At 34.7% G+C, this 13,265-nt stretch overlaps 1 protein-coding gene across 2 annotated transcripts in view; it reads right to left on the reverse strand.

The window, feature by feature from the left end:
* Positions 1-239: 239 nt before the first annotated feature.
* LOC100374711 (xanthine dehydrogenase/oxidase-like) overlaps positions 240-13,265 on the reverse strand; it is a 67,454-nt gene continuing 54,428 nt past the window's right edge. Inside the window, exons 24-32 of one of the 2 annotated variants that reach the window (XM_078010634.2) lie at positions 12,863-13,011; positions 9,080-9,161; positions 7,092-7,316; positions 6,721-6,795; positions 6,580-6,632; positions 6,192-6,372; positions 2,793-2,981; positions 1,395-1,562; positions 240-1,128 (exon numbers count right to left, since the gene is read on the reverse strand). In XM_078010634.2, coding sequence (XP_077866760.1) covers positions 1,078-1,128; positions 1,395-1,562; positions 2,793-2,981; positions 6,192-6,372; positions 6,580-6,632; positions 6,721-6,795; positions 7,092-7,316; positions 9,080-9,161; positions 12,863-13,011 — 1,173 coding nt within the window. In that variant the 3' untranslated portion in view covers positions 240-1,077. The remainder of the gene's footprint in view (positions 1,129-1,394; positions 1,563-2,792; positions 2,982-6,191; positions 6,373-6,579; positions 6,633-6,720; positions 6,796-7,091; positions 7,317-9,079; positions 9,162-12,862; positions 13,012-13,265) is intronic. The other variant, XM_085491015.1, reaches the window with a different exon arrangement.

Raw genomic sequence — 13,265 nt, forward strand, 5'->3', positions numbered from 1 at the left:
TACACCTGTGGTTAGTGCTATTGCACCATGATACACCTGTGGTTAGTGCTATTGCACCATGATACACCTGTGGTTAGTGCTATTGCACCATGATACACCTGTGCTTGGTGCTCTTATATTATGTGTTAATGTTTGTTTGAATGCGGCATTTCAGGTGTGTGCATTAAGTTTACTGATCACAATAACTGGTGCAAACTGTGTGTACAGTGTGAATAATTAAACAATTCTACAAATGACAATTTAGTTCCTAGATTAAATACATTTTATTGTTCATTTACTTTATAGTGTTTTTTTATACATACAATTAATGAATTAATATAATTTGTCCAAATGCTCATGTTAGTTGCCAGTTTTACATTTTACTGCATGTATTAGCCCTTCTATTGTTTATCTTGTAAAAGTATCATCATCATTTATGTATAGGATAAAGACAGACTTTTCTGGGATATAAAGTCTGCCCCAAAATAAAATGTCAAGGCTGAAGGCAGAGACGAGGTTTGTTAATGTGATTTTTTTTTGGAGAAAGATGCGCGGTCTACTTTTCAATCCAGCAAGAAAAAAATGTATAAATTTTTAGATAAGCTTTTGCAATAATTTCTCTCGTTAAAAAAATCGGCGTATGCGGATTTTTCAATTAAAATATAAGCCCCCTAAAAATATTTGATGATCATTTTTTGAAAATTTGAACCCCAAATAAAGGCCCACCAGCCATGGAACCGCCCAGGGCGATTTTTCGAATGGGCGAATTTACAGCAAAATCCAGTATAATGTTGTTTCAAACTAAGTTGTAAAGAATAATTTTACTTTTTTTTTAAAACCAATTATTACCCAGATATATAATTTGAGTCTCAAGATATAAAGATTTCCATTTCGAAATTTCATTAAATTAAGCCACATCCTTTTATTTTTTAATTGGAAATATTTCCAAGTTTCGTAAAACTTTTGATTTTGAGCTATAAATGAAACAAACTTTGTAACATGATGGTTATCATAGTATATTTAACAAAAAGCTCTACTTTTTGATCTGAAATATATAATTGATCCATCTTGACTATTTAGTCATCATGGCAATTAATGCTACATTCTAATAAACCATGGCACATAGGTTCCTGGCTCAGCTGGTGGGAACTGAAATCAAACAAAACAGAACTATTACAAGTTTGCTCATATTCTTTAGGATGAATAAACTGCAAGTGATGTCAAATGAAGCACAATATGAACATTGAGGCATGTCTCAGATATGGATGACACACCTTTCAGTCTGAATAACTAGTATGCATTTACAGAATAAAATGAGGCTTTGTAGTGTTCATGTTGTCTTTGTGTAACTTTGTTTCAATAAGATATTACCGCAATATCTACTTCCATTTTAATCATAATTAACAGTTACTTACTTTAGAGGTGAACTGATCTTGACATGCCATTCGTATGTGTTCAGCAGTGGCAGGGCTGTCCATACAGAATATGTTGGTGATACCAGCATCGGCTCGGGCAGACATTATAGCATATTTAATACCAAAAAAGACAGATGACGCTAGAAATAGAGGTGGTTCACCAACTGCCTATACACAGATATAAAGTAACCATATTAGACTTTCACATCAAGTAATATTGATATTCTATTCTAAAATAAAAACATGTCCACTAGATTGAGTTTTCATTCACAACTATTCTGCATATTGTTTGTGACATGAGATTCGATTTGCACATGTTCATTTAGACATTGTAGGTCTGTGTTTGGAGCAAGCCAACAGTCTTACATTTAATGAGGTGTGTGACTGCTCATAATCTGAACAGTGATTTGCAGTGGAAGCAACTTTGATTCTGAGTGTGTTGAATGTTTGTAGGTTCATAATTGTGCATGTATTCCATCATAAGAGGTTTTTGTCTCTACATTATTGACAGAACTGTTCACAAAGAGCAATCACAAATGAGTGGTAGGTTGTTCTGATCATGAAAAAAGATGATAATTCTTTCATATGATTGGTCTAGAAATATAGGTGTGTTGAATGTTTGTATGTTCATAATTGTGCATGTATTCCATTATAAGAGGTTTGTGTCTCTAGATGATTGACAGAATTGTTCCCAAGGGCAATAATAACTGAGTGATAGGTTGTTCTGACCATAAAATATTTTATATATTAGCTACCAATAGGTGTGAAAAAAAGGTATTTTTTTGTAAGCTCTAAAAGTTTGAATGTGATTGGTCCAGAGATATAGGTGCAGCTAGATGGACCAATGGATGCACAGGTGAACCTATAAGTCCCTGGCTTCATAATTATTTTCATAAACAGTTTAATTTTGGTCATTATAACCAGATGAAAGAGAATGGGTTGGTCACATTTTCATCTCTATGGCAACTCTCAGGTGATGCAGCATGTGCAGAGAACACACAACTGTCATCCATTGTTCAGAAAATTGTCATATTCAAATTAGAAACATGCTATATCAGCGAATCAAAGCTACTGGCTGCAGAGACAACATTTCCACACAATTGCAGAGGGGACCAATAGACCCAAAAAGCAATAGAAAGGTAACCAGTCTTAACTGTTTTCTGACTCTGCCGGAACACTAAAAATATGTATTTATGTAATGCTATCCACAACAAAATGTTATTAGTAATTCCAACCCAGGGGAATTGACAACATGCCTGCATTGTGTTTTGGTAAACTTCAGTTGCTTTTATTGTGTAACATGGTGAGAAAATGCTTAATTGACTGTTCTCCAAAACACTGAACTTCCATGTAAACAAGCATAACCAGGTTTATGTGTGACTATGCGGGTAATTTTACCTTAGATGAATAGATGGCATGCTTATTAGGACAGTTGGCAAGTAAAGAGACATTGAAGACAGTTGGTACATCCCCAAATGACGGTATTTTATACATTCCAGGACCACGAGTTAACAAGGTACCATTAGGAGACCAACGCAAATCTTCTATTGTGAATAAGCCATATCCTTGCATGAAAGCTCCTTCAATCTGAATAGTAACAAGATATGAATGTCACAGTCCCCGTTATTTGATTATAAATTAGTACAAGAAACATCTGCAAACATGTGGGTACAACTCATCATCAAGTGATTTCCCATAATCTAGTTTTGTACTGACAACTAAAAACTTCCACTGACCCATATTCAGAATCTACTAAGTGCAACAAAACTATTTGTCATACATGTATACTTGCTCAAGAAAATGCATTCATAAACCTGAGTGAACCTTGATGTACATGATTTCTTTGTTAATTAAGGTATTAGTATATTACCAGGACCTGGGTCAAATAACTGCATTGTTTTAATTTGCATATTTTTGGGAGGGTGTGGTCATTATTGCCAAAAGCACATCTACTCGTGTCAAGGTGTAATCCTACCAAGTATGAATAAAATTGGCCCAATGGTTCCTGATATAAGAGCAAAAAACTTCATTGATCTAATTTGCATATTTTTGGGAGGGGTGGTCATTATTGCCAAAAGCACATCTACTCGTGCCAAGGTGTAATCATACCAAATATGAATAAAATAAACACAGTGATGGTAGGAGGGCGTGGCCATTACTGTCAGAAGCACATCTACACGTGTCAAGGTGCAATCCTACCAAATATAAACAATATCGGCTCAATGGTTGCTGAGATCAAAGGAAATAGCTAATTTGCATATTTTGGGGATAGGGTGTGGTCATATTAATAATAACCTAAAAGATGACTTCCGATGATAAGGAAGCTATTTTGAAATTGGGTTCTGAGAAATTGATTCTGAGGTTCTGATCGAATACATTTGGTAAAACTTGTGAATCAGAAATCATGAATCTGAATTTAACAGAATCAATTATTCTGAGCATGCTCAGTTGCTCTGTCAGTGTAGTAGAGAGAGGTAATTTTGGATGAAAATCTTGAAAAAGACCCACTTAGGATTTTCAGATCTGGAAAAAAAATTACGTGCATATGTAACACAGACTTGTTCATCAACCTGCCAAGTTTCATTGACATCTGCCGCAGAGACTGAAAAAATGTGAGAGATAACTTGCAGCAACTTGAAAATGAGAAAGAAAGTAAAACTAGTACTCCTCTTTCAGGCTTTGTCTGAACGGGGACTAACAAGCCATGCATGGCACAGTTCCCATTAGTTATCAAACTTAAGGTACATGTTTTTGTTTACAGTAATATAGTTGAAACATAAACATGTCAGAGATATGGATCCAGAAGCTATTTTTTTTCATGCTTGATTGTGATGATTTTTTAACGTAAAAATGATTGACATCTGGTATCTGATAGTCAAACGAGTACTTGTCCATATTAAGAGATATTGTTCTGGAAGAGCATTAATTAAAAAAAATGGCCACAGTCAGCCATTTTGAATACATCTGTATTTCTATAACATATGATGTATAATGAATATATAAAATTTGAACATAATCAGTCAAAGCATATCAGAGATATGGCACTAGCACTGCATTCATTAAAACAAAATGGCCACCAGTCGGCCATTTTAAGTCTGATCTGAAAAATAAAATGACATGCATCAAGGTCCCATAATGTCCACTGTATGTACCAAGTTTGAAAAAAATCCATCCAGAAATATACTTGATTGTGATGATTTTTCAGCACAAAAATAGCTGCCATTCGACCATCTTGAATTAGATCGCACGGACACACAGACAGAGGTCAATCCATAAGTCCCCGTTTTTGGACTATGTCCGACTGGGAACTAATAAATCAAATGAAAGAAATCACTGGCACAGCACAATGAAAGAAATCACTGTGAGTGCTGTTTACCCTTCTGGAGTGTATGAGGGCGCTGTTCACCCTTCTGGTGTGTATGAGGGCGCTGTTCACCCTTCTGGTGTGTATGAGGACGCTGTTCACCCTTGAGTCACATATATATTTTTTTTAAATATACATATTTCTACCTTTGTGATGCATTGTAAATTCTTTAATTTTATCATTAATTTCTATAGATGACATGTAATGTATTATTTCAATGTATTTTGTAATTTTGAGAAAACTTCTTGTGCTGTGGTCTTGTGATATGACAGACACCATTTTGTAAACACTTCTTTTTGCTGTGCTGTCTGCAATTTGATTAGATTTATCATTTTTGTTAGCCGATGAAAGCTAGAAAACCATTTGATGTTTTTCTGGTAGGTTTATTTTTTGTAACTGAGGTTACTTTAGTTGTTATTTAAAATATTTCAAAAGTTTTTATATTTTGTGTTGAACTTTATGCATACATGTATCATCTATGCACAAATTGACATTTCTGAATTGTATTTCTATTTAACATTAAGTGTTGCATCTTCTTTTGATATCATTGCTAGTGTTCTTGATATATTCCACGCCCATTGTTTATGTGTTTATTGTCAGTCAAACACATTTTTTTTGATAATTTACTTAAATGTGTGCAATTGCATGTATTTGACAATTATTGACCTCAAGATGTGTGAATGGATGGCGACCTGAGGCTGAGGAGAGCATTGTATTTCACTCAATTTAGAGTTGTTCCAGTCAGGGTGAGCTATTTTGTATATTTCTATATAATGTATTTCTGAGATTTATTGCTGTTATATTTCTTAGATGAATATACTTTTATATATATTGTATCATGTTTGCCAGCAACATGAACTTTCTGTTTTTATACATCTCCCTGATGTCAAAATGTACATGTAGTCTCCATCAGTAGAAGCTAGACAGCCTATTGTATTTATTGCAATAACTACTGTAATTGTATAATTATTGACACTTCATATGTACTTATTATTGTGTTTACATATTTTGTTTACACAGGTTTTATTTTATCTTTGATATCTTACTGTAGTGTGAACTTGGAATAAAAGAATGCAGTGAATGACATACATACACACATGTCTGTGTGTGTGTCTATCTGTACTTTACAAATTAAAGAAATCACTGGCACAGCACAATGAAAGAAATCATTGCGATATGATCACTTCCACAGCACAATAAAATAAATCACTGCGATATGATCACTGTAACAGCACAATGAAAGAAATCACTGCGATGTGGTCACTGGCACAGCACAATCTCCATATGTTTGAGATGGGTAACTTTGTAAAAATTAAAAACTTACTTACTGGTGTCATTTAACAAATTGACACTTGATCTGACTTATGAACCCTATCTTATTTGAACCATGTCAAAGACTAGACTCAGAAATAATTCTATGGATATCAACTTACTTGACCAATGTCAATTGCTGGGTTTAGACTTTGCCCAAGATCCATAACAATATCAGTACGAATTACATGGTGGTCTCCAGTTAAACAATCTATCTCTACTTCAGAGCAACCTACACCAACTGTGAAGTATGAAAATGGATGACCAGTATTGGTGTTCATATCATGACCAATATCGGGAACCCTACAGTAAAATAGACACAAAGTAATAAGGAGAACTTCTAATTACCTGTGGTACAAATTAGAATTGGTCGCAATTAAAAAAATTAATTACTAGATATACTCAGAAGATACAGTCAAGCAAGTAGGTGAAAATATGATGAACTCAATTTGCCTCCATCCCTACAGATATAACTGCTTTAATAAAGCAATGAAGTATTTATGCACATACTTGTAGAAACCTGTGGCAGACAGACTCACTCGGTCTAAATATGCAGCAGTTACCTGTGAACAAAATAAGAAATGGGATTAATAGTTGAACTAATTCAGCCAATCATATCTTGTACAATGATGATTAATGACGGTTTCTTACCCAATCTTCCCATGATCCTTTGGGGTTACTAAGAACAAATGAGTTCAATCTTTGTAAAATCTTATCACATGCAATCTGAAAACAAAAAATGAAAATCATGTTAAATATCACATGGGTAATTAGAATTTAATTTATAATTATTCATTAGTTGGAAGAGAACATAAATGTTTCATTTATATATTGTATCCATGCATCTGTATATTTAACAGCTCATCATGTGTAATATTATCATGATTGCTATAAATACACACTGTATTAGTTGAAGATTTCTTTAGATCTAAGAATCAAACATGGTTAGAAAATCTACATTTGGGTTGCTACTTTGTAAATTAAAATTGAAAATATAAAAAAATTATCAATGCTAGACATACCTTCACTGCTTGTCCATTAAGATCTGATCCTGAGCTGGCAGCTGTAGGAGAAGTGTTCGGTACGGTATTTGTACTAGTTTCACTGATAAATATTTTATTGACTGGGATGTTCAATGCTCTGCTGGCAACTTGTATCATTTTTGTATGCAGCCCTTGTCCCATTTCAGTTCCTCCATGTGCTATTAATACTGAACCGTCAGTATAAACTTGAACCAATGCACCAGTCTAATAAAAAAAAAATGTTTTTACTTTAAAAAAAACGACTACATTAATTTGTTCACAGTAGGTATCAGTTACTATTGATAACTCAAGAACACAAATAACATTTCACCATAAGCTGCTACTAAAAGTGAACCTCATCATTCTTAACATTTCGTCACATGCAAGTTTGTGTTATTTAATTTAAAGGGGCACAGAACTTTGTATTTTAGGTTTATTTCACGATCCTAATGTGATTTTAATTAAGTCTGAATACAAATTTGACCTTTCCTACCAGCCTATTGTTTTTCATAACAATTTAAAAAGACACAGAAATCAGATGACATTTGCCTCGTTTCCTATGGAGAGCCACTGCTGGGGGTCCATTATTTCAGTGACGTTGTTTATAAACAACCCTGATTGGTCAATGCTATATAATCTATGTTTTCACTGTATTGCTTCCCAAACTTGTAGTGTTATCGATGAACTATGGCAGATTCAAGCAACTATTATTATGACAGCTCTTATGAAACTGAACTTAATGTGGATAGTGTCTCTACTGTCAAACCCTATCAGTTTGATAGATATTTTTTTTATATACAATGTACTTGTTTAGTGTGAGTATTTAACATAAGGACTGAAATAGACTTTTCAGAAACATACATGTAGTTACTGGCAATATATCAATGATGTTATTGAGGAATGAAATAAATATCTGTTCTAAGGTTGCAACATTGTCTAACAGCTATGAACAATCTAGTATGTGTATTTGGAGGTTCAACAGATTATTGTCACTAAAATGATAACATGAATCTTAGATAAGCGGAATGAATTTAAAGTTTTATCAAGTTTAATTCCAGCCCGGTTTACTTTTTTGAATTAGTAATTAATGTGATCAGCTTGTGCAACTGAATTAGAATTATAAATGCAGTATATTATTTAAATTATTTTTAACTGAGACACTAGAGAATAACAGGGAGACAACTACTGTGAATTTTTGAATGTCTGGCATGCACAACCATGTTCAAACACACATACACAATTGCGTTTCATGATGAATAAATTACAAAACAAAAACGTGTCTACATAACGCAGGTAGGACATAGTCTAGTAGATGCATAACATTTTTGAAAATAGGTTATCCTCGGGGGCGGAGCTACGTCACAGACGTTCTACGTTGCTAAGACGCGCACCACTGTACCACGTATTTCTATGGGTTAGTGAACAACAGTTGTTTCATGATGAATAAATTACAAAACAAAAACGTGTCTACACAACACATTAACAGTAGGTCTAGTAGATGCATCACATTTTTGAAAATAGGTTATACATAAAATGGCTTAAGTAAATAGTTGACAGGACAATTTATGTGTGCCTCAATGCAAGTAAATGATAATACAATATCTTTATTTGTTAATTTTCAAACAGAAACAAAACTACACAACAGTACATAAACAGTGGTGCCTAAACTAGTCTATTTTTAACCTAATTGATACAACATATTTCTCAAGTGGGTTGATATGGAGGTTTTTGATTTATTGTGCACATCTAAACACTTATATAATATACTAGCTGGCAGGGGTTCTACCAAACAGGGGAACAGTGGCGCAGCACCCTCATATCCCAGGCTTGCACTCTCTTACAGATCCTGGAACGGTCAGTAGATTATGATCAGTTATAACAAATATAGAGTGTTACCAATGGTAACAAAGGTGTGCTCCCTCTTAAAAATGTTTTCTAGAAAAATCTGAAGCAGAAGTACAACTCAAAAGAAAATAATAAAACAATACCTGATTCAAAGTTTTAAATGTAAAAGAAATACCATACTTTGTTGGTATAATAGATATTCCACGCTTCTTCCATCGATTTTCACTATCAAACAAAAACATATTGAAAACTTTCCTTGTGAATAAATGATTTTTTTTCTTTATGCCGTTTCATTATTTGATCCAGCAAAAAAGGTTACAAATGTTACAATATCTATAACATTTTAATGTACACCTGATAATACATGTACAGTATATTTCAATCAAGTTTAACAATTGCATTATATATATATAAAGGTACATGTATTTTATATAAAAATTCTGGTGAAATGTTTTAAATATCAAATTTTACACAAAGACCTACTTTCCAGATTTAACTTTCCATCACAAATTATTAAAAACATTGACAAAATTATATACCAGATGCAAACTAATGGCAACGAAAACATGTAAAGTTATTTTCTTTAATATTCATTTCATATTTATGTGATTATTATTTCAGAAAATATTATTGCTAATATTACTGATAGAAACTTGCATTTCTAAAGATGAATAAACTATAATACTACATATGCACAGCAGTTCATTTTGATTCGTCCCTGAAATCGAAATCAGTATTTCCACACCCATATGCAAATGAGGTCTGAAAGCAAACAAAGTCCACCCTTCAGGCGTACAGTTTTTCGAAACATAGCTGAAATAAACAATATTTAGAAGTATGATATTTTTCTATTAGTGTACATGAATATACTTGCCGAGTGAAATGAATTTTGAAGAACAGTAATGGTACTTTTACAGTGTTCTCACCAGATTCTGTTTTTTGGGGGCCATAAAGGCCCATCATTTGTAAAAAGCAGGGCCATAAATTATAAAATAGGGCCGGGAGTAAATTGATTGAGAGAACAGTCCACCTACATTTCAAAGGATGAAAATTTCCATGGTGTAACCATTAATGGGTAAATAAAATTGGGTCAAGGTAAAATTGCAGCCGTTATTGAGTTAACATTTATAAATAATCATAAAATCATCACACACATTAGTTTAACATATGTTTATTCCATTACTATTAGTTTTGAAATTACTACTTCCCCGTGTCATAGCATTATTATTTTTTGAAAATACACACCATCTACAGTACAAATCTTCATCATCCCTGTATTTCAGCCATGGATGAGTTGTTAATCGTCAATGTTCCTTGGCTTTTATTAGTGACACTCTCCACAGTCACAGCTACGCTACCAGACTCAAAACCATCGGCATTGCGTGTCTGCTGGAACAGTAGCATTTTCTAAAGGTACTGATTCTATCGCCAGGGTTTTCAGCCCATGGCTGATACTTTGAGCATCATGTACCGAATCAGGGTTCGGACAAATTCCAAAATTCAATAAAGTTCTCTGGCGCTTCGGCTTGCTCATAGCTTGAAATGGGTTGCGTATATTGCCAGACATTGCTCAATTGTGAGACCCCTCTAGGGAATAAATTACTATGTTGATAACACAACCATGCGATGGGAGAGTCGTTTGGATGCATTTTTTGTTTTTCTGCGCCAAATGTGGCCCGATTTAATTGAAATTTTGCGCAAATGGCGCAGCCTGGTGAGAACACTGCTTTTCGGCAGTCACTCATTTTGACTAAAACTAATTTGCATATCACCCATACAATATTTTCATGGTCGATATGCAAATGAACATAGTATTTCCATTGGTAACAGAACTATTTTTATTTTGTGAACAAATTTTCGTCTGCTATTTTTTTTCGGTTCAAATCGTTCAGCAACATTTTTGGCATGTTAGGTGTACATCAGATGGAATACTATGATTGGGAAAACTTAATGTATGTTGACCACCTGGAAACTGAGTTTTATAAACCTTGAAAGGCTCTCGGAAGATCCACCCACAGTAAAATCAGCAATTACTATGGAGCCGCAACCATCAACATCAAGATACCAAGAGGTTTCTGCTGGTGACGTTGCAGCGTTACTCAGTTCCAAATAAAGATTACCAATGCCAAAAGAGCAACATTTTAACCGGTAACCAAGACAGTCAATCCAAGACTAGCAAGCAACATCACAAACAAAGTTGTAGCGTGCAGCTCAGCAACGACCGCTGCCGACGCTGCCAGTGAAGTACCACAGTTGCACGGCATGTTTGCCAATGCACAATTCTGTGGAGAAACTTTTAACTTCAACACAAGTCATTGAAAATGACACAGTCCCCGTTAAATTTTTGAAAGTTCTCTTTGTGCTCGTCATATTAAAGCGGAGGGGTTGTCGCGAGCGTGTCCTTGAAACTTGAGTTCCAAGTGGCGTATACAACAGATTGTTTATTTACATCAAAACACGAGTTTCTTGTAGTAGTAATATGGCCAAAAATAAAAACAGCCATTATTCGGCCATCTTTGATCTGATTATGAAACACACTGATATGTATGATGTATGTGTACTAGTACATAAATTGTGGAAATATAGCAGTAAGGCCAAAAAGTCAGATGGCTGTCAATCGACCATCCTTGATCAGATTTTGAAACAAATTGTCATGGACATGCATCCTAACATGTATAAAGTACATGTATGTGCCAAATTTGAATGAAAACTGACAGAGCACGTTCAAGATACCGCATGAAAAAAAAAACACAAGATGCCTGCCAGTCATGGACATGTATTCTAACATGTATAATCTATGTACCAAGTTTGAATGACAACTGACAAAGCATGTCCAAAATACAACATTTTCAAAAAAACAAGATGGCTGCCAGTCGGCCAATTTGAATCGAATCGCTAAACCACTGCATGTGCATATGTCCCACATAAGGTACTAGGCACATGCAAAGAATGAATGGAATCGGTCCACAGGATTCTGAAATACGATTCTGAACAGACTGACGCACAGACGGACGGACACACGAACGGACGGACAGACTCAGGAACTCACGGATGGTCGGGGACAAGTATCCTAACATGTATGATCTATGTACTAAATTTGAATAAAAACTGACAAAGCATGTCCAAAATACAACGTTTTCAAAAAACAAGATGGTTGCCAGTCGGCCATCTTTGATCCAATTGTGAAATAAATCGTCATGAACATGTATCCTAACATGTATAATCTATGTACCAAGTTTGAATGAAAACTGACAAAGCATGTTCAAAATACAACATTTTCAAAAAACAAGATGGCTGCCAGTCAGCCATTTTGAATCGAATCGCTAAACCACTGCATGTGCATATGTCCCACATAAAGTACTAGGCACATGCAAAGAATGAACGGAATCGGTTCAAGGGATTCTGAGATATGACTCCAGATAGACGCACGGATGGAGACCGAATTATAAGTCCCCGTTTTCGGACTTCGTCCGAACAGGGACTAATAAACTGTGTATCAAACTGTGTGTCATCCAGTTCAAGTTCTGGTTCTGTCGTGGTCCCATCTAAATGTCCACGAGTTATTTATTCGGACAGTGACTCAGATTAGACGTCTGATTATTTTATTTTCAAACAAACAGTGACAGGTGTTCTACGCTGACACGCGTTGCTAGGGAATAACACTATCTAGAAATATATTAATGGGCAATGGGGTTCGCCGACCTAAATTCCAAATATGGAACATGTAATAATAACAGAACCCTACACCCTTCCTGTGGCTTTCGTTGCGTATGGAAGTTATTTTCACGAGTGATGCAGTGTATCCAGCTCGTAAAAGTACAACTGAATATATCGCGCATCTCAAGTTCTGTCATAATATTATTATTCTTAGAAAAGAGGAACTGTGATGCAGTACAATAACAACTGATCATATTAAATCATTGTACCTATTGTACATGTCCACTTGTCGTTTGCGTCTTTGATAATCACTTTTCTGAAGACATTCCTTCCAACACCGGTCTAGAGAATTATTGGTTATAAAAGTCTGATTATAATGGGTTAAGTCTCCCTCCTTGTACATATTTATCTCTCGTATCTGAAAGGAAACAATGTCTGTGTTACCTCATAAGACAAAATTCATAAAACGGTCATCAAATAAATCAACGAACATGCACACCACCATATAGTATTTCTCCATTTGTAATTTTATATTATCTAAGGGTTTTCTATTATGAACAGGGATGTTTGGTGAATTCCCTTGTTGTTACCACTACCTCCTTCATCAAAGTTCTTGAAGTATGGCCACACAAATCCAACAAATTGACCAATTATTACACAAATTAGGTAAGT

This window comes from Saccoglossus kowalevskii, chromosome 2 (assembly GCF_978046115.1).
Source record: "Saccoglossus kowalevskii chromosome 2, keSacKowa6.1, whole genome shotgun sequence".
Taxonomy (NCBI): domain Eukaryota; kingdom Metazoa; phylum Hemichordata; class Enteropneusta; family Harrimaniidae; genus Saccoglossus; species Saccoglossus kowalevskii.